Source organism: Gouania willdenowi, chromosome 10 (genome assembly GCF_900634775.1).
Source record: "Gouania willdenowi chromosome 10, fGouWil2.1, whole genome shotgun sequence".
NCBI lineage: Eukaryota > Metazoa > Chordata > Actinopteri > Blenniiformes > Gobiesocidae > Gouania > Gouania willdenowi.
The window spans coordinates 12,232,990-12,254,957 of NC_041053.1; the positions used below are offsets into that span (position 1 = coordinate 12,232,990).

Genomic DNA, 21,968 nt, shown 5'->3' on the forward strand with positions numbered 1-21,968 from the left:
AAAGGCTACAATATCTGCTGACTGATTGCTGATATTTTATGGAATATATTGTATGGAATCTATTTCTTTTCTTCACTTGAAATTAAAAAAAAAGCACATAAAAAGCACAAATAACTTCAATAGTGTTTTTACTGCTGATGAATGTTGTTTATTTCATATTTGACAATGAAAAGTTATGGTTGATAATTAACTCTATAATTTCCTATATTTAAACCAGATCAAGCTGATTTAATCATTCAGTATATTTAGGTGTGATAATCTCAATAGTTACATTAGTCTAATGGGACCAGCTTTGTCGTGGGAACACATGGAATATTATTTTAAAAAATTGCGTTTCACAAGTTGGGACGGAAGAATAGTGACATTAGTATTTATGCTAACTTTTATTTCACACGTGTGACATGTTTAGCTTTTATTCTCCACACAAGTGTTAAATCTGACCATAAACATATTGGTGGATCTCTGTGGCTTTATGACAGTAAGACATGTTCTTTTAATCTTTATTGGTCTATTCCTTATATGGAGTGGTTAGCATTAGCTCTGTGTGTAGCTCTGTGTAGCTTAGCATAGTTAGCTTTAGTTGAGTTTCCAGGTTCATCTCTGTTCCCGTGTTTGTGGAACTCTGGGTGGAACTGAAGGAGGCACTTGAATCAGTTCCCTTTGTTGGATGGTTGTCTGGTTTTAACCAAGTAGCGGTCCATGATGTATCGCAGCACGGGAGCTTCAGGTAGCCGTGACGAGCACCTCACACACACAGACGGCGGCGTGTGCACACCGTGAAGGCTGCGCGGCAGAGCTTCCGTAAACAACGTTTACTGCCCTCTAAAGGTTGAACCCTGGCTATTACAATTTAATTTTGCTATCGGCTGAGACGGATTATTTGGACCATCGTGTGTCACCAACTGTCACTGTTGGCCCCGCCCCTCCTATAAAAGCTGAGTGGAAGGAGGAGGGTATCCTCCAAGCACAGCCCTGAGTGAGCATTGATTGACAGCAAAAAAGTTTTTGACTCTGTGCTTCTATAAAGAGCAGATTCTGGTCTAATCAGAGGGTTCATCAAGCGATGTGTGTATTCCTGTTTGTCTCTGTGTGTGCGCTGACATACTTACCTTACTGGTTTATGTGTGTGTGTGAGGTGGTGGGAGGCTCATGGTGAGAGAGCAGGGCTGTTTGCCCGAGTACCCCCCACCCCCCGTTCCCCAACCCCCCAGTGGCAGGTTAGGAGAAAACAGGGATTTAGTTACTCTTTAAAACACAAAAACAAAAATGTTCTCGTCTGTTTAAGGAAGAACACACACTTGATACATGGTAAAAATGATACAATAAATGATAAATAATTTAAAAGCGCGGTAGAAAAATTAGGAAAAGTAGTTGTGTTTCTACATCTGTCTAACACATAAAACCAGTCTGATTATTCAGGGACAGATTGAATAGATGATCAAGGACAAAAACCCTTAATTCATTCTATCAACAGTTCATTTCCCAAACAACCCAATGAAAATTAGAATAAATAGACTAAATGCAAGCTAATGCAGGATGATTGAAGCTATTGAATGATTTATGTTGATTTATGTAAACAAAATTAAAACCAGACAAAATGGCTGAAAGAGAAAACCAAAACTACTCAATTAGCAGCTGTTCTCACTCAGCTCGTAATGACATTAATGTGAGAAGGCAGAACAAGATGTCAAAATAAAATGGCAGTACAAACTGGAGCTTGATGAACAATGCAGAAGAATGTAAAGGAAAGTGGTTTCAGTCCATTTAACCTGCTACAGGTTTATTTAGTTAAAATCGTATTGATTCTTTTGACTAAACAAAACTAAAAGTAAAGACAGATGATGACTAATGAGTAAATCAAGTAAAACTTAATATTTTCATTGGATTAAAACTGAGACAGTATCAGAATCAGATCTCAGAACTAACACTGCTTACAAACTAGCAATTATTGCTGGATTATATTATAATATAAGATGTAGAATAAGATATAATTGTACTACATTACAGTATAAACTTCAGAAGCTTTTAATAAAAGGCAGAAAAAGCCTTAAAACCTATACATTTGGGCCATTGTGGATTTACATATAGTGTTGACTAAGAAGCAAGCTTTGGAGATGATTTGATAGCGATGTAGCTCGTGTTTTAGCTACTGGGGGGAAATTAGCATTTCTGCAAGCTTTGGAATTCCTGCCACCAGTAAAAAGAGGGAAAAAGTCAAGAATGCCAGAGTGGGTTTTTATTAAAGGAAGGAGAAGAAGAAGAAGAAGAAGAAGAAGAAGAAGAAGAAGAAGAAGAAGAAGAAGAAGAAAGAGGAGGTTAAATGACTTTATCAAAATATCTCTTCATTAACCCAGTGCTTCTTAATAGTTCAGCTTTCACACACACATTCACTATTTTTACCACCGCTTAAGAGTTTATGCTTTTTCTGACATTTATATATTGTTGAGTCTAACTCGATTTTCGATTAAATCAGAACTGCAGGTCATATTAAATGTATAAGCTAAAATTGTGAATTTCGCTCACCTGTTCAAGGTCAGAGCGCCGGCAGCATTTTCCCAACCGTGAAACCTCACACAATACATATTTTATTTTTCTGAAACTAACTGAAATGAACAATTCATGATGACATTACGATGCTGTGAGAAGTTGTGCTGTGTGATGCATGAAATATTACTTTGACAATTGATCACAGAATTGACTGGGATGTTTTATTTGATTAGGATCCAGAAAACCAATCATGACAGGTTTTGTTCGGACATTGGCTAAAACTGTCCCGGTACAAATTTTTCACTTCCGATACCGATATTGTAGCCTTGCGTATTAGCCAATACCGATATCGAATGACACGATATCAGCAGGAATCATACATATTTTATTGCTTATTTTGTAGTGTGTAATGTTAGAAAAGGCTTGATCAAGTGATGTCATTCAAACAGAGAACAATAGTCAGCAGTATGAGAAAAACTGACCCATTTGTTATTAACCAATTGGTTACATACATTTTAACCTTCAATATAATATCTACAGTATTCTACAATTGAATAAATATAATATAATATATCGGAGATTTTAGATTAGAGGTTGACCGATATATCGGGCCGATATATTAACTTTTTTAGCACTTTAGAGTAGCCAATATAGGAAAAAAGAAAGAAGATAAACATTGTTTGTGACTTATTTTGTTGGGCGGGGCTTAACCTGGAGGCAAACCACCATAGATATAAATATAAACACTAGATGACTTCCCCACGCTGTTAGACAATGGGGAGCGACGTAGCAAAGTGGCGGCCATCTTACCTCAGACACCCTAACTTGCTCAACTTTCAACCAATTTTCATACGGCAGGCATCCTATGTCATACTTACGTATAATAAGGTTTGTAATAAGGCAAACCGTTTATAAATCTGTCAATATTTCATCAAGTTAAGGGTATTTTTGTTTAAATCCCCTTAAAGATGCAGTCTGCAACTCTTATAGAAGTGACTTTTAGTCATATTTGCTAAAGCTGTCACTATGTAAGGACAGCATTACATGAAACAAGTAGTTTGTGTGAAAAAACAGGCTCAATGAGCCACCTCTGCTGCTCCTGCAGCCTTTGGCAGATTGTGACCGAGCAAAAAGAACCAATCAGAGCCAGGATTGTGTTTGATAGACTGTCTGACAGCTGTTGCTTACAGTCCCCGCCCCTTCCCGGACCTCGAGCTTCGTCTTTTTTACAGTGTGTGGTCTGGAGGAGTAGAAGATGGAATTGGTGACTTTTCTGCTTGAAAGGTAATTACTGCTGCTTGATTTACATTTGTAATTGTACACTAGAACTCTGTAGTGCATTTGTTTGTTCATCTGTGTGGCTGCTCTAAGTGACACTGTGTTGTTGCTGCTGCTGAGGTTTGTGCACATTGAGTGAGAGAAGCTAAAGTTAGTCCAACAGCAACATCACAGTAATATAATATGCTTTTAACAGAGAATGTTATATTACTGTGATGTTGCTGTTGGACTAACGTTTGCTTGTTCGCTCCTCTGAGGGAGGGACTTTGGAAAGTTTGGAGGCAGGGCAAAAGCAGTGGGAGGGAGGGGGAGAGAGGGATCTGAAAGCACCTTTAATTACTAGCTACTGTAGAGCACGTCAGAATGTCAGTTGTCTGAGAACTGATGGCCGCTGTTGAGCCACGCTGGCGAATCCCGCTTGCGTCCTCTAGTGTTTATGTATGTCTATGCTTTAGCCAGTGGCGTTGCCTGTTTTTGCCTCCCATTAAGGGGTCTAGAGCAAAAATTCATTGTAATAGCAGGGTTTCAGCCCATAGAGGGCAGTCACACTGACATTTCACAACTAAATAGTTTGACTAAAATGTTGAGAGTTGGACCAGGATCAATTAACAGCACTACTTCATACCCAAATACATTTGTATTTAGCAGTTTTGGGGTTTAGTTACTCTTTGATATCTATTCTGCTCTCCAATGCAAATGTCACAATTCTGATAAAGACGAGCAGTCATTGAAGATGGGTAGATGATCCAGGACTATATAAAACAAAGTGTTTTATTAATCTACTACAGTATAAATGGAATGTACAGTATAAAAATTATTATTTATGTTTAGTGCATCCCCACCAAATATGCAGTTTAACATTAGTAAGCGTCTAACTTGCTGAACAGGATGATTTAGTTAAGAAGCTACGAGTGAGAAAAACCTATTTACCTACCCACACAGATGTGCGAGTCTATTCACAAGAGGAATGAAACATCTGGCAGTCATAACACTCAGCACGTCCAACAGTTTAACAGCGTCATGAGCTGACTGATTGATGACCTGTCAGATGTGTCTGAAGCTGTTCCTTCTGCTTGCTAAAGATTCCAGAGTCTATTTAAAATCTTTACTGAGCTCAGAGAGCAGATTAATGTTTGTGGAGCTGAGGAGCAAACTTTACCTTCACCTGCTGTACCTCCACCTTTCAGAGCAACTACACCAACAGTGACAAATGAATGTAGATTCCTCACCACGTCTATGATCTGCAGCAGTGTGAGGCCAAGCTCCACCAAGATGGCTGACGAGTCGTTGACCACCGGCCGCTCCAAGCGGTTGTAGTTAGCCAGCAGCTCCTTGTACAGCTTCCTCTGGTATTCACCCTGTAACGACCCTGGTGTGGTAAGAAAGAAACAAAAATATAAAATAAGGAGCAACATTTGTAAAAAAAAAATAAATACACATAAAATAAATACACATAAGAATATAATAGAAGATAGCAGTAGTCTGTTGCAGGGGTTCTAAACACCCCCATTCGGGGTCACGAGACACTGGGAGGGGGCTGCCAGATGCCTTCAAGAAACTACGAATATTTTCTGAACAATTTGAGCTCATGTTTGCTTATCTTTACCTTTTTTTTCTGGAACTACACCAAACTTTCCATATTTTAACCTATTTTCATGATTATTTCTTGCCATATTTTTGCTTCTTTTAATGCATTTATGCTACATTACTCCAATTTCTGTTACTTCTCTCCATCAAGTTTCAATGTCTTTTCTGCACATCTTTCCACTTTCAAGGCATTTTTGGTACTTGTAAAACCTTTTCACTTCATTTCCCACCTAATTGTTACATTTGTTGACAAATATATTGTCACTTTTAACCTCTTTTCATCATATTTCATGTTTATTTTTGCCAATTTTAACCACATTCACAATTTGTCATATGAGATGAGATGAGTTTATTTGTCATTGCACATGTTACAGAGCAACGAAATCACATTTCAGTTTCATCCCGTTCAAGAAAACATGAAAAGACAATCATAAACATGGGAGCACAGGAGCGGGAGAACTGTGGTTCGCCACCAGGGCGGCGCCCCTTATTCAGATGAGAAAATGGGAAACCAAACGATGGGGAGGAAGAAGAGATAAAAAAAAAGGCAAAAACCAAACTAGGCCCTTGTAGAGAGGGGCAGAGTTTGGGATCATGAAAAAAAAACTCTTCAGCAACATTGCGACAGAAACCCACAAACACAACATTCAATTCAATACAACAGCACGTTAGCACAGGGGATGGGTCTTTAGGATGGGTAGTTCGCAGGTCAGCCACAGTGTGGCGCTGCCCGTATGGCGCGCCTCCTACTGACCAACCGCTGGGAGGGAGGAGGGTTGGAGCCAGAAGAGACAGTGACAATATAGGATACGTAGTGATGTAGGGGGAGTGAAAGTGTTCGTTGAGATAAGCCTGTTTACTCAGACTCTGCTGCTGACTCTCACATAGAGATGACCTCGAGAGTTCGTTGGCAGAGCCGGGACCAGGTGTACATGAAAAGTGAGGGAAAGGTCAGAGCGTCTTATCAACATTCCGTCCTTGGAGAGTTTGGAGAGAAGAAAACAGACCACAGGCTGCTCATTCAGGGGGGGGGCGAATGAGAATAGAGAAGGTGTTTTGAGACGGGCTAGCCATAACATGGCTGCCAGCCCTACTGTTCCTGGTCAGTTCGATAAGTAATCCAATAGTGTGGCCATATCCTGTGAGACAAACTATCCTCCTCTTAAAGTTCCACGGTGGAATCCATCTGAGAGAGTTCAGAGAGTTTGGCTCCTTTCTTCGTTAACTGCGGCTTCCAATAGTGCTGACAACGTAATCCAATTTTTTGCGATAATTCAGGAAAATGCCAGATCCAATCAGCATAAGACCCGATATCATACATTCCAATCTGGTGATGGATGTCTTCCACATCCTCAGGACTTGTGAACTCTCCCATTTCCCGTCCTTCTAATAGAGAAATTTGACCAAAAGCGAAGAAAGACCAGATAATCAATTCCATGATTAGATTCAGGATTGGGATGCTGATAGAGGCTCCTGTTAGATTTGAACAAGACAAAAGAGCAGCAAGCAGGGAAAATTTGGGAGAGGGAAAAAAATAGCGTCCGTCTCCTCTGAGAGCAAGTGCATAATTTGCAACTTTTAACCAATTTCGATGGTTTTTAAAATCCCATTTCACCACCACTTTTAACCCATTTTTTATTTCTGATTAAAACAAGGATTTACATCGTTAAGATTACTATATACAATGGAGCAAATAAAAATAATAGATGGACCTGTCCACACATGACTGTTCTTCAATGTTAATGTCTGTGTTCAACCACCTTAAGATACAGTGGGAGTCCCGTCTCTGGAACCTTTATTTTGGCGGTCACTATTTGAGAATCACTATTGCAAAGCCTTGAAATGATGAATCCATGTGACTCCTCTGTAATAAACACATTCTTAAGAGAAAAATTCTCGATGTATGTTTGAAAAATTTATTAAATTTGAAAACAATCAAATATGAAGCAAATACCTGTAAAAGGTTACATAGCTTAGAGTTCAGATACTGTTACTGTTTTAATTAGGTCTAAAATGAAAATGAATTGTATATCAATGTTAATGTAATGTCCACTTCACTGCTTTGGCTTCAATAGAATTCTTCTGGTTGATCTGGATATAATTCACCTGTAAAAAAGCTGCATCCAGGTTGAATGTTATCCTTCAGAGTTTCCCATGAATTCCCTCAGTGTTGAAACGATCAGAAAATATTTCCCCTGTTGTTAATAAACAATGCATGTGAATGTGGATTGTACATTATGTGTTGTTGAGATGTGGATGAATAATAAATGCAAACACATGCTGACATCTGCATATACGTACATCTGCTGACCACACACACACACACACACACACACACACACACAGCTGTGAGCAGGTGAAGGCTTCAGGTCCACGGTGATTAAAGTGATGTGTTCGTTGGCCCGACTCTTGTCACCATTATCGATCGTCTCTTCTTTCCTTCCCTCTCACATCTGACATGACCAATTTAACCCCAAACAGAGAGAGAGAGAGACGGGGGGGGGGGGGGGGGGAGATCACACACACAGCCTCGGTAACAACCTTGAACCGACTGACTCTGAAAGCTACAGCCTAAATCAAGATTTTGTTAAAAAAAACATTTTAAGTCTGTTTGATGTTCTGTTTCATAGGGGGAGCAAAAAATGTTTCACTAAATATTGTATCATTAGTAAAACATTAAATTGACTAAAGCAAAACAAAAGAATCAAGCTTGTGTCATTTATTATCTGTAACAGATATAAAATCATATAATCGTACAAAATTTTGTATTAACGAACAATCTTACTGTAGCCAGGAGGAGGACGTGAGGAAGACTTAAAGGATCTACTGTATATCATGCTATTTTAAGACCTTCGTAAGGTAATAATGTGCCACAGAAACAAAAAATCATACAAAAGTGTCAATTTTAAAAAGGAGTACGAATGTGAGAAAGAACACATGGTAAAATGGGAGCTAGCAGGATGCTGATTGGCTCATTAGAGCTGTAATGAGAAAGTTAATGGTTGGATATAGCCTGATGTCAAACCCAAAGAAGCAACATTCAGCTGCTCAGAACAGAAAAAGCCTTTTCACAGCTTCTCTGGAGTTTGTAGACTTCATTATTATGTATAACCAACGTTCCAGAGCTGAACCAAGCTCTGCTGATGGATCACTGAGGACATGTTGTAATGTGTTTGTCCTTCCTTCTGTCAGCGGTTAGAAGGAATCCAAAGTAAGTGTTTTTTTTTTTTTCTAAGTTGCCTTAATACCACAATACAAACATTAACCCAAGCTTGTATCTTTCCAAATAAAAACAACAGATTTCTGCAATGTCGTGCAAACGCAATCAAATACAGCCAATATTAAACCTAGCCCTACAGCTGCTACGCCTCAGTCTTTACTCTGTTATTGCTCTGGAACATGAACTGAGGGCCGTACAAACTAAACTAATGAAGTCAGCAACAAATAATTGAAACTGTTGCTGCTTGTCTTATGAAATTGTGTACAGAGGGAATTTGATAATCAACCTCATCCCAACATGAATACACAAACTACAGCGTAGTGCACAGGAGGACTCTTACCATGAAGATAATGGCCTGAGTCAAATTCCCAAGAAGCAGTCGGACTAAAAAAGATAAAGCAAATGGGCTCAGAAAATAATTTTCCAGTCAGGATTAAAAAAAAAAAATAGCATTTGACTTACAAACTCACAATTTCTCCAAATTTTATGCAAGTTTAATTAAAACAGAATCTAAACCAATGGGCTCCATTTTTTTTTTTTGCACTGGCACTACTGTACAGAAAAGGGGTCTGTTTCTATTACCAAATTAATATTAAATCATTCAACAGCACAAATGTTAAGTATTTTTTTTTTTTTTTCTTCTCTATTGGGTCTTCCTCTTTTGTAAAATGACACACAGGAGGCACCACTTTAATCTCTATTACATAGAATAGCTATGATTGCAGAATCCAAACACATACACACTGTGAGGACAAAATAAAATGTAGCTTTTTAAATCTTTCATTAAAGATTAAAACATAAATTAGGTGATTTATCAAATAAAAACCATGGCAACAATTAATACAGGCATGTATTATAAACTTAACATGCATTAAACTTAAATGAACACAGTATTTATTATTATAACATGTTTTTAATCACAGTCTCCAAAAAATCTCTAAAATTGAGAACATAATTAAATGCTCTGAAAACTGAAACTGTAAAACCAGAGAATTATACACACAGAGCAGATTTTGCTTTGAACAGAAGTAGACATTCCTGAACCTAAAGGTAATTTAAAGTATTGGATGTCCCTCTACTTTAAACCCTGTACATGAGGTTTTTTTTATTTTTTTTTATTACGAGATATTTAGGGGACAAGCATGAAAACAGAAAAATAAGAAGAACAAGTTCAGACAAGTTCAGTTGTAATTTGCGCTATATAAATAAAGTCGAGTTGAGTTGAGTAGATGAGCTATGGCCGGGCCCGCGGAACATCTATGCGAGGCATAATCATAATCTACGTTGAATTACCTTTGAAATGATATATCACATGACTATGTTCCCACAAATTTGGATATTACCGGAAATGTGGGGTGGGCCTATTTAACAAAATGGGCTCCGAGCATCTCATCATATTGGATTCCGATCTAACGAGAACTAACGGAGGAGTAGTCATTTGAAAAATGGGGCACCCGGGGACCTCCTGGCATCCCTGTGACACATATATTTATATATTTATATACTGGTAAGTGCCAATGATTCGGTACCACCAACCGTTGTAATATTTGACTTGCAAATAAATGAGCAATCGACTTTAGTTTTTTTTTCCTTTTGCGGCTCCTTGGGGCCACCCTGGGCCCCAAATCAAAAATCGGGCTCTGATTGTCTATGTATACACATTCATAGATTATAACTACCAAAATTCAGCCCGAATCAATTCATGAATAACAGAGGAGTAGTAGTGTACACAAAAAGAAGAAGAACAAAGTGAGTAGTGCTTTGAGTACGGTGTCATGTACTGAATGCGCATCGTACTGAGATTGTATATGCACATGCACGCACATGCTAAAAAAAAGAATCCATTTTTGTTTATTTTTGTTTTCAAAGTGAACGAACACGTGGTTTATTTGTTTATTGGACTAGGTTAGGGTTATAATCTCAGTACAGAGGTAAACTCAGTACAAAAAACTGAGGAGGTAAACAAACATGAATGAGAATAAGTTGCTGCCACTAATGTTGTTGAAGTCTAAAATGTCTGCCCTGTCTTGTTCCAATAAAAGCTCTGTTCTCATCTTACACAATCATGACTAATATCACCTTAAAAATCTCATATTCCTACCTCCAAAAAATAAAATAAAATAGACGTCCCATTTTCTGTTGCTGGTCTGAAGACACCATGAAAACTTTGAAATTGCCTCACAGCATAATGTGACAGTTTGTTGTTGTTGTATTTGATTGGAGGAAGTACAAAGAAACACAAATAACAAATCATCAAAAACCAAATGAAAAGCAGGTCCAAACTCACTTGGCTGCATTGTGATCACCATATTATTGAAGTGCGAACACAGCACAGACCAAAGACCTCAAACAGAACCAAACACAGGGACTGACTATCTCTGATGTGCCGTACCATCACTGATGTGCACATTAAAAAACATTCCTGCAGGAATTTCCAAACTTTTATGCATATTTCTAGGCTATGGCTTTTTCCTCAGCCGGTAAACATGTCATCACAATGATTTCATAGGTGATGCATTGCGAATCGACCACCAACTGTGCAGGAAGTTATGAAAGTGTTACCTCAGGTTAATAAAATGCACTCTGCCCTGCAACTTTTTAGGGCAGCCTGAAGAATGTGAATATTAGCAAACTAGTGCAAAGTCTATTTCAGGAATACAATGTAAAAAAAATAAAATAAAATTATATATTGTGTATATATATTCAAAAATAAAGTTGCTCAAATCTCAAATAGTAAACATGGATAAATCAGAAAGGCAAACTGTAAGTGTAAACAATAAACTAGTGCACTTCTCCCAGTGTTGTAGTTTTGTAATCATTACTGCTAATTCCAATGCTTATAATTAAAGAAATTATAACCTGTCACAATAATACCAAAAATAAAAATTCTTGACTGAAACCAAAAACAAGAAATCTAAGGCCAAAAGCCAAAGCATTATTTCACCATTTGTTGGTACCACAGACCATTTCTTGTGTGCACTGCTTTATTCCCACATTCAAGTAATGATTTTTATGAATCAAGTACAGTTGCAGAGGATCTGATTAGATCTCAGGGAAACGTGTGCTGACAAACTTTAAAGCCAAATTTATACATCTGACGCATAGATTTTAGGCGGCGCGCGTCAAGCTACAGTGTGGGGGTCTGTGCCGATGCAGAGGGCTACACATAGTTATGGCGTCAACGTAACATAGAAACATGCGGAAATCACACTTTAGTGTTTACTTTTCATTGTTTTCACCCTGTGCTCTGTCTGAACCTCTGCTTACAAGACTCTGTGCTCGGATTTGTTGAAATACGTTTAGACCACAGACACGTTGGCCTGTATTCAGACAAGTGCATGCTGGGCTGGCCATGGTGTTTGCTTGCATCATCACAGCATCATGTTGTGTATCTGTGTAACAAAGTGGACGAACTCCAGCTGCTGTTAGGTAGAAACAGAGACTTCTCCTCATCTTCTGTTCTGTGCTTCACGGAAACGTGGCTGTGTGGAGCGGTACCGGACTCTGCGCTGCAGTTGGCCGGCTTCCAACTTCACAGAGCGGACCGAGACGCGGAGCTCACCGGGAAGAAGAAAGGTGGAGGAATCTGCTTTTATGTGAACAGCAACTGGTGTAACGACGTGACAGTGATCCTCCAGCACTGCTCTCCTCACCTGGAATCCTTGATTATCAACAGAAAACCCTTCTATTCTCCCCGTGAGTTCGCTTCATTCATCCTGGTTGGCGTGTACATCCCACCGTCAGCTGATGTGCGCGAGGCACAGCGCACACTCGCCGACCAGATCCTGTGCATGGAGCGGACCTACCCGGACTCTTTTATCATTGTGCTTGGTGACTTTAATAAAGGTAACCTCTCACACCATCTCCCCAAATATAGACAATTAATTAAATGTCCGACCAGAGAGGAGAAGACACTGGATCACTGTTACACCACACTAAGCAGTGCTTATCACGCCGTTTCCCGTGCTGCACTGGGCCAATCGGACCATTTGATGGTCCACCTGATTCCTTCATACAGACAGAGGCTGAAGCTCTGTAAACCTGTGGTGAAGGAATCTAAACAATGGACCAGTGAAGCAGTGGAGAAACTCCAGGAGTGTTTGGACTGTACTGACTGGGATGTTTTCAGGTCTGCGAACAGTTCCCTGGATGAGTTTACAGACGCTGTGACGTCCTACATCAGCTTCTGTGAGGACAGCTGCATTCCATCAAAGACCAGGGTGAGTTATAACAATGACAAACCCTGGTTCACAGCTAAGCTCAGAGGGCTGAGGGCAGACAAAGAGTTCGCTTTCAGGAGTGGAGACAGAGCCAGGTACAGAGAGTCGAAGTACACGTTTGAAAAGGAGGTGAGAAGAGCCAAACGTTTGTACTCAGAGAAGTTACAACATCAGTTCTCTGCAAATGACTCGGCTTCTGTCTGGAGAGGGCTCAGGCAAATTACAAACTACAAGCCCAGAGCCCCTGCTGCTGCTAATGACCTCTGCCTGGCCAACAGTCTGAATAACTTCTATTGTAGATTTGACAGACAATGGGACAGACCTGACTCCAACCCTCCTCACACCTCTGACCAGCCTCACTCCAACACCTTCACCCCCCACATCAAAGCTACAGTTTCACCCCAGCTGCCTACAGAGGCTCTCTCCCCTATCTTCCCCCCCTCCTCCCCCCCTCCTACAGAGACACCTTTCTCCATCAAAGAGAGAGATGTGAATAGACTTTTCAGGAGACAAAACCCCCGTAAGGCTTGTGGACCGGACTCTGTCTCTCCCTCTACCTTAAAGCACTGTGCTGATCAGCTGTCTCCAGTGTTCACAGACATTTTTAACACCTCACTGGAGACATGCACCGTACCAGCCTGTTTTAAGGCCTCCACCATCGTTCCTGTCCCTAAAAAGCTGAGGATCACAGGACTTAATGACTACAGACCCATCGCTCTGACATCTGTGGTCATGAAGTCCTTTGAACGCCTCATGCTCTCCCACATCAAGGACATCACCGACCCCCACCTGGACCCCCTGCAGTTTGCCTATAGATCCAACAGGTCCGTAGACGATGCTGTAAACCTGGCTCTCCACTTCATCCTCCAGCACCTGGACTCCCCAGGCTCCTACGCCAGGATCCTGTTTGTGGACTTCAGCTCTGCTTTTAATACAATAATCCCAGCTCTCCTTCAGGACAAGCTTTCCCAGCTGAACGTGCCAGACTCCACCTGCAGGTGGATCACAGACTTCCTGTCTGACAGGAAGCAGCACGTGAAGCTGGGAAAAACCATCTCTGCTCCCCGGACCATCAGCACTGGATCTCCTCAGGGCTGTGTTCTTTCTCCTCTGCTCTTCTCCCTGTACACCAACAGCTGCACCTCCTCTCACCAGTCGGTCAAACTCCTGAAGTTTGCAGACGACACGACCATCATCGGTCTCATCGCTGATGGAGACGAGTCTGACTACAGGTGGGAGACAGACCGGCTGGTGTCCTGGTGCAGCCAGAACAACCTGGAGCTCAATGCTTTAAAGACAGTGGAGATGATAGCAGACTTCAGGAAGAACCCAGCCCCCCTCACCCCCCTCACCCTGGGAGACTCTACAGTGAGCTCTGTAGAGTACTTCTGCTTCCTGGGGACCATCATCACTCAGGACCTCAAGTGGGAGCTGAACATCAGCTCCCTTATCAAAAAAGCTCAGCAGAGGATGTACTTTCTGCGGCAGCTGAAGAAGTTCAGTCTGCCAACAAAGATGATGGTGAACTTCTACAGCTCCATCATCCAGTCCATCCTCTGCTCCTCCATCACCATCTGGTACGCTGCAGCTACGGCCAAGGACAAGGCCACACTGCAGCGTATCATCCACTCTGCAGAGAAGGTCATCGGCTGCAATCTGCCCTCCCTCCAGGACCTGTACGCCTCCAGGATTTTGAGGCGTGCAGGAAAGATTGTGGCCGACCCCTCCCACCCCGGTCATAAACTGTTTCAATCTCTCCCTTCTGGTAGAAGGTTTCGGTCCATCAGGACCAGAACCTCCAGACACAAAAACAGCTTCTTTCCCTCTGCCACCATCCACATGAACACACCCCAAGTCACCCACTGAACCCCCCCCCCCCCCCACCCGATCACCACCTCCACCAGCTTGATACCATGCTGCACTGTATATATATATTTATATTTATATTTATCCTATTTATCCTTTATTCTCTATCTATCCTTTATTTATCCCTCATCCTTTATATTTATCATTATTATTATTATTATCGTTGCTGGGTTGTTCTTTGTTGTTTTGTTTTTATTTCTTTCTTTTATTTCTTTTTGTTGCTTGTTTTGTGCACCAACCACCAAGTCAAATTCCTTGTACTGTCCTCAAAACTGTACATGGCAAATAAAACATTTCTGATTCTGATTCTGATTCTGATTCTGATGTTTCAGCCGCGTTGTTTCGGAGATAGAAGTCTTTCTGCTGAAAACCGAAAATGGCCGAAAATCTTCAATGGCCAAATACTCTATGTGCATCACCAGTATTAATGCAGAAAGCACCGCACAAAGCGACAGGCTTTCCACGCAGCACAAAGGTTAATACATCAGTTACGTATTACAGTATAGTCCTTTGGAGTAACAGAGACTAACACCGTTATAGCTAAGGAACTGTGTTCTCTCTAATAATGTAAACATTAAATAATAACAATCAACTAGAAAAAATATAAACATAAATATAAACAGTAGACTCATATGTGCAAAACTAAATAAAATAATATAACAAGATAACAATAACAAGATAATAATAATAATAATAATAATAATAATAATAATAATAATAATAATAATAATAATAATAATAATAATAATAATAATGCAGTAGTGCAGGTGAACATTTAAATTAAATAGTATACGTTTATTTACATGAACATTCACAGTGACAGTTTGTTCCAGGGTTGTTACGTGTTTAGTTCCAGGGTTATTTCACAGAAACAAGTCTGACACTCTTTGACTGTTTAGTGTTAATCAGAGTGACATCCTGGGGGAAGAAACAGTTTTTATGGCGAGTTGTTTTGGCGTACAGTGATCTGTAGCGTCTGCCGGAGGGGAGGAGTTTGAACAGATTGTGTGCAGGGTGTGAGGGGTCTGCAGTGATGTTACCTGCTCGTTTCCTGACCCTGGACAGGTATAAGTCTTGGATGGAGGGCAGATCAACACCAATGATCTTTTCTGCAGTCCTGATTATCCGTTGTAGTCTGTGTCTGTCTAGTTTGGTTGCACAGTGATGGAGGTGCACAGAACAGACTGAATGATGGAGGTGTAGAACATGATCAGCAGCTCCTGGGGCAGGTTGAACTTCCTCAGCTGACGCTGGGTTCAAAGTCAGATGGCTTCTTGCTGGTGTTATGGTTTAAATGGCGACCAACTTTCATTAGCGCCGCTAGTTGCTGTAGTAACAGACAAGGATGTGAAGCTGCCTTTGGCTTCAAACATACATACCTGTAACAGGGTTTGTAAAGGACACATTGTAGTTCATCTGTTACTGCGTTTACTATACATATACACACTGCAGGAGCGGAAACAAATCTGTTTGCCAATATAATTGAAGTAAATTAACAATACAAAGAAAAGTACTTGTCCTCATTCTGAAGTATTCTTACTTGTCCAGCTGCAGTATGTAGAATTGTGAAACTTGCATATAAACAACCACGCTACCCCTCCCCTCCCTGTTTTGAAACTAATCGTCCCTCACTGGTATCTTCATGAATGTGCACAACTGTGGAGCTTTTAGCGACTTTTTTCTCAATAGAGAAAAATAACAAATGTCGGGACTTTATTTTGTCATATTAGAGAGTTTCCTGATGTTTTAGAGACTCTGACAAGAATGCACATATCACTGTGTAATTACTGAGGCTGCAGTAATCCCAGTTGGCGGTTTGACCCCCACCACTCCACATTCCAGACTGCAAAATAAATTACATCTGTTCTCTCCACCTTGGATATGCTTCTCTTAGGTTTACATGCGATTTATCCCATCTGTGCTCACTCTCCCTCTGACACCAGTACGTAGGGCAGACCTTGTAAAAAAAGATCTCTGATTGTCTGGATTTCTAAACTTCATATATAGAGCCAAGAGAAGGTGCAAAAGTGCACTGTCCTTTCAAAACACATTGGATTACAATATGCACAAAGGTGATTATGGATTTTGGACCAAATGAAGCCAAAGAAAACTTACATACAGCACCTTTAAGACAATGATGTATGAACTAAATATTAAATGTACTTTTCAATAACTGCATAAATACACTTTTTGTGATCTTTATATTGTGCAGTGTCTTCCTTTTCAACACTTTAACCCAGGACGTATAAAAAGTATTGGATGAAAAGAGTGAGATTACAGGTGAAAGATAGTGTTCAGTAAAGGCAAAGTGTATTGAGATCACAGAAATTAGAAATCACACTTATCTTCTTCTGTCTTCTGATATTCTGCAGTAACTTCCAATCCATGCATCCCTGTGTATTTTGACATTTACAAAACATTTACAAAAACTATGTGATCTCTTGATCACTCACTCACTTAGTATCAACAAAAATAAAAATCAATTACAACATTTTCACATGGCAGTTATCGCAAAAGAAATCCACATTTTTTATCTAAAATAAATAAATAAAGTTGTGTGAGGAGAGGAACAGAGAAGGTGACTGACTCGTTTCAACTCAAAGGAGTGAAATGCATTTGTTAGGGAAGGCATCGAAGGCCTATTTCAGTCTCTTTCTATCTCACATTAACATAAATGGAGGAATTCAGCTATGTGAGCTCGTCCTATTTGAATATTTTTAATGGGTCAATTCATTTAGAGCAGGCTTCCAAACACAGTCCTCGGACCAGTTATCCAGGGTGAGGAAACCAATCATGGTTTTTAGAACAGCTCACAGACACCTCAACAACAACAAAAAACAACACAATGGCTATTTTAGTCAATGGCTACAATTACATCAGTGAATCTCCCTCTGAAAACCATCCCAGGTTAATAAACACTGAATTCAACTGAGCTCCAACCAACAAAAAAACATTTCACTTGGTGTCTTTTAATCAACGGGTCTTTGTTTTGAACTAATTTGTTTACTTTACTTATAAATGATATGGAACCCATCGCGTGAATGCACTTTAGTCAATAGATCTGAAGCTGAAACATAAAGTCTTTATGCCAACAAATTAATAATGATATCAAAAGGTGGGATTTAATACCTATATTAAATTTAGAGTCACATTTAGAAATTGTTAAATTGAACATTTTGCCTAGGGGATTATATTTATTTATTCCAAACAATTCCAATTGTTATAACAGACATTCCATTTAAAAAGTGGGACAAATTGATCTCCAGGTTTATTTAGCAGGAAAAAGGTCAAGACTTCGTCTGAAAACTCTTCAGTTAGCAAAGGAGACGGGGGTCTTTCCCTACCCTGCATAAAGGATTATTATATGTCAGCACAATTTAGAACTTTGGTGTGTTGGTGTAACTCAAAATATCAAGCGAGATGGAAAGAAATAGAAAACAGATGTGAATTTGGCTAGACTAAGGCCTATCTTCGTATTGAACTTATTTTCATAATGAGACATTTTCAATTGATCAAGAGACAATACCAATTACAAAATAGTGATTTTTTTTCAGATTTCTACAAATCCGTCACCACATAAATAGTTTTATGCCGAAGAACAAAAATGTTTTAGATGTGTCTATTTTGAAGATTTTCACTATGAGGCAGACTCAGGTCTTAAATTGATTTATAGATTATATAAGGACTTTCAAGAGACTAAAATGGTTAATACTAAGGGTGTGACGAGGTCTCGTGCCATGAGATTTTGCGAGATTAAACGACGAGATTTCTCGTCGCGCTAAGAATTTGTCTCGTGAGATTTAGTTATTTTCTTTTTTATTATTTTTTTGTTTTTATCTTGTGAGATATCCAAACTTCTATTTGTGACCTGTGGGGGCAGTAATGCACCTTTGCTACGTCTATTCTACCAGAACTTAAAGCAGGCGACGGAAAAAAAAAGAAGGAGTAAATTTTAGTTTAGTTTTAATCTGTGGAAGAAGAAGTTTATTAACAGTTAAAAGAACATGGCTGTGTAGTTGCAGCATGTTGTTAATGACATACTTGGTCAGGCTCTGTTTGCATTATTTACACTTCTGTATTGATAGAGTACAACTTCGACAACTTTTGCACATAATATTGTTTGCACTTGAAAAAAAGAAAGAAATATATAATTCTATTTTACCTTTTATAAATTTTAGTTTCAATTTGTGGAAGAAGAAGTTTATTAAAAGCTCATACTTACATCATGCATGTAGAGAGTTGTAATACGTAAAACAGCTGCATGAGCAACTAGGTAAATAAAAGTCTGTTGGTCCAGTCATATGTAGTTTTCTTAAAATCTTGTCTCGTCTTGTTCTCGTGAGCTGAATGTATCGTCACACCCCTAATAAATACTGGTTATAAAAAACAAACATGGGAAAGAGAATCAAATAATTTCATTTTGGATCATATTTGGCAGCTTTCAGTGGAAAACCACTAGATCATAAGCTAATATATTTTAAAAAAAAGTCTGCTATTATTGCATATGCAACAGAGCTGGGCAATATATTGAGATTCAAGATATATCGAGTTTTCTATTTCGGCGATACAATAAATTACAATATTTTCTATATCGATATAGGTATTTTTCATAGCTTATTTTGTATCAAAATACTTGTTTTAGAAGAAGCTGCTTTCACTACTTCACAGAACAGCATGAAAAGCACAGTTAGATTAATTTCTCAGTGTGTCCTAACCTAGACCTTCCCTTAAACAAGCCACACTACAGAACTCACTCGCACGTGCTATCCCTTATAGGAGAAAAAGCCAAAAGTGGCACATATTGTGCAGATGTGTGTTAATAAAAACAATGTGCCTGTGCGGCAAATTTAACCCATCATTTTCTTTCTGGTGAGACTTTATTTGAATTAAAATTATCTAGATTTATATCGTATATCAGCATTTTGAGAAAAATATTGAGATGTGAGTTTTGGCGCATATCACCCAGCCTTACTGCTTAAATGGTGAGTGAATGAATTACAGATCTGAAGCAGCTGGTGACAGGAGGCTGGGAGTGAAGTAGACGAGAGGGAGTCAATGATTGGGACTTTCAAAGTCAAACAGGAACTCAGGCAGTAATTATGAGTGTTTACAAAAACTATTTGGAGTGTAAATAAACTAAAGGAGCTCTCACCTCAGAGCTCCCTCTGCTGTGATTTGATTCACATTTCAATCACTCACTCTGTTTGCATATCTGATATATTTTCCAGGTCTACGCTCCTCCTACACTTTCTCTAAAAATTGTGCCTTTTTTTCACAAATCCTGCTCTCCTGATTTCTGGAGCCATGCATAACAAGTTTTATTTATTTTTTCATTCATCAATTCCAATCCCAATTCAATATTTTCCTGTCCCATTTATTATAGTTTGGATGAATACATTATTATCTTTATTATTACATGACCAGCATTCAGGAATTTGGAAACAAATCTTTAGAGTTGCCACCAGCAGAGATGAGCCTCAGCTGAGCCTAAAGCAATAAACTCAAAGCTTTAATTCCCCTTAGCACAATAATCAAATATATGACGTAAATAATGATATTCAAAGTATGCTACATTTACCTCTTTGTTAGTTTTAAGATTGATTGTAACAAGATGGAGTGTGGATTTGTTTCCTACTCCTCCCCGTTTTAATGCAGATCAACCTCTCAGTGTATCTACATCTACAATGTTATGATGAAAACTACCATTTGCACACAAAAAAAACCCAAAAAACGTAAAGCAACACAACATTAGTAATAATGTGAGCACGTCTGTGGTGTGTGATGTTACTAATGTGTTTCAGAGAAGTGTCAACTAAGGTACATTAAAGTGTTCAGAAACGGTGTTCAGGTGGGCGGAGCCAGGTAGAAACCCAGGGTTTTTTCGATAAAACCTGCCAGTGACCAGGTTTAGTTCACGGACAATGTTGCCATGGTAACATACTCAGAAAAACATACCTTGCATTTAGGAATGGGATACTCAGAGTTTCCCTCATTTGAGCCTGAACATACTCAGTTTGAACAAAACCCGCTTTATGGAATACCCCTCTGAAATTATAATTGAAAAAAAACAACAAATGTCTTATTGCTTAAAAATGTTCCTTCTTCATTTATCAAGTTTGCTCGAAATTTAACATGGAAGCCATGTGTATTATTCAGCCTGGTACATAAAGAGGCTCTGATCCCAGAATGCTTTGGGACAGAAGAACCATAGTTATGAATCTAGACAGGAAGGGAAACTGTGCCACACAAAGAACGTGTTGAAAAGCCATCGCGCCCCAAGAGCCTGGAGAATAGACGACCGAACAAAGGCCACTACCTGAAGCCTTTCTGATGCAAATACGCTGAGGTTCCCTGTGTTAGCAAACTAGTTGTCAACATTTTCTCTCAGTGAAATATTTTTTCAGCCCACTCACCTGCGCAAAGCATTTCAGTTTGAAAGTGAAGACTGACAGCTCATCTGAACCGTGGTTCTTTATTTGTTTAGTTTTTATTATTGAAAATTCAGAAACTTGAACTCCAGAAATGTAATAATTTGCATAGAATGTAATATCTGTTGACATCTGAATCAGTTTTCCCACCATTTAAGCTAAAAAAATGTATGTACTGAAAGAATGTACTGTACGTCCAAACGAACAAACTATGGATCGTATACATAAACCGAATGGATACTATGAAAATTAAGGAAAAATTCCCAAAGAAATGTTATCAAAATGAAGCTAAAGCCACAAGCTCTATTAATATATAGCAATTTCCAGTGAAAATTCAAGGTATGTCCGCCATGTTTTCTGTTTCTCAACAGGACCAGACGTATGCCCCATAGAAAAGACTGAACAGATGATGCATAGTCATTATAACATTTACGTCCAAAGGCAGCTCTCTACGCTGCCTTTGGACGTAACCGTGCTATGCTAAATGCTATACGTAAGTTCACAGTGCATTAGTGAAGTGATATCACGTGGCCGCTGCTGCTACGTTCTCTAACACGGGATAACACTACAGGCAGGATGACAGCGCTATCTTTTGAGGAAAACCGACAGCTTTTAAAAGATGGGAGACCAACACCTGAGCTACCAGACCTTCAGCAAAAGGTAAGGTCAGAAAATAGTTCGTATTTTCAACAGTGAAAGGTAGGATTGACTTTGTTGATGCTCCTCACTGAGGCTGTTCTGAGTTGTTGTTGTTGTCATATTCTCCGTGTTTCTCTGTTTCCAACACAAACAACGAATGTGCTGTCGTGTCATGAGATATGTCATGTTGGGAGAGTATGGAGGCTATATTAAATAATTGTTTATGTTTCTTTAATGGTGTTT

At 39.3% G+C, this 21,968-nt stretch overlaps 1 protein-coding gene across 1 annotated transcript in view; it reads right to left on the reverse strand.

Moving 5' to 3' along the window:
- Nucleotides 1–21,968, reverse strand: part of LOC114470966 (neuronal acetylcholine receptor subunit alpha-7-like) — a 56,834-nt gene that overhangs the window by 28,465 nt on the left and 6,401 nt on the right. The window contains exon 2 of the mRNA XM_028459420.1: nucleotides 4,995–5,134. Within this exon, the coding sequence (XP_028315221.1) occupies nucleotides 4,995–5,134 (140 nt within the window). The remainder of the gene's footprint in view (nucleotides 1–4,994; nucleotides 5,135–21,968) is intronic.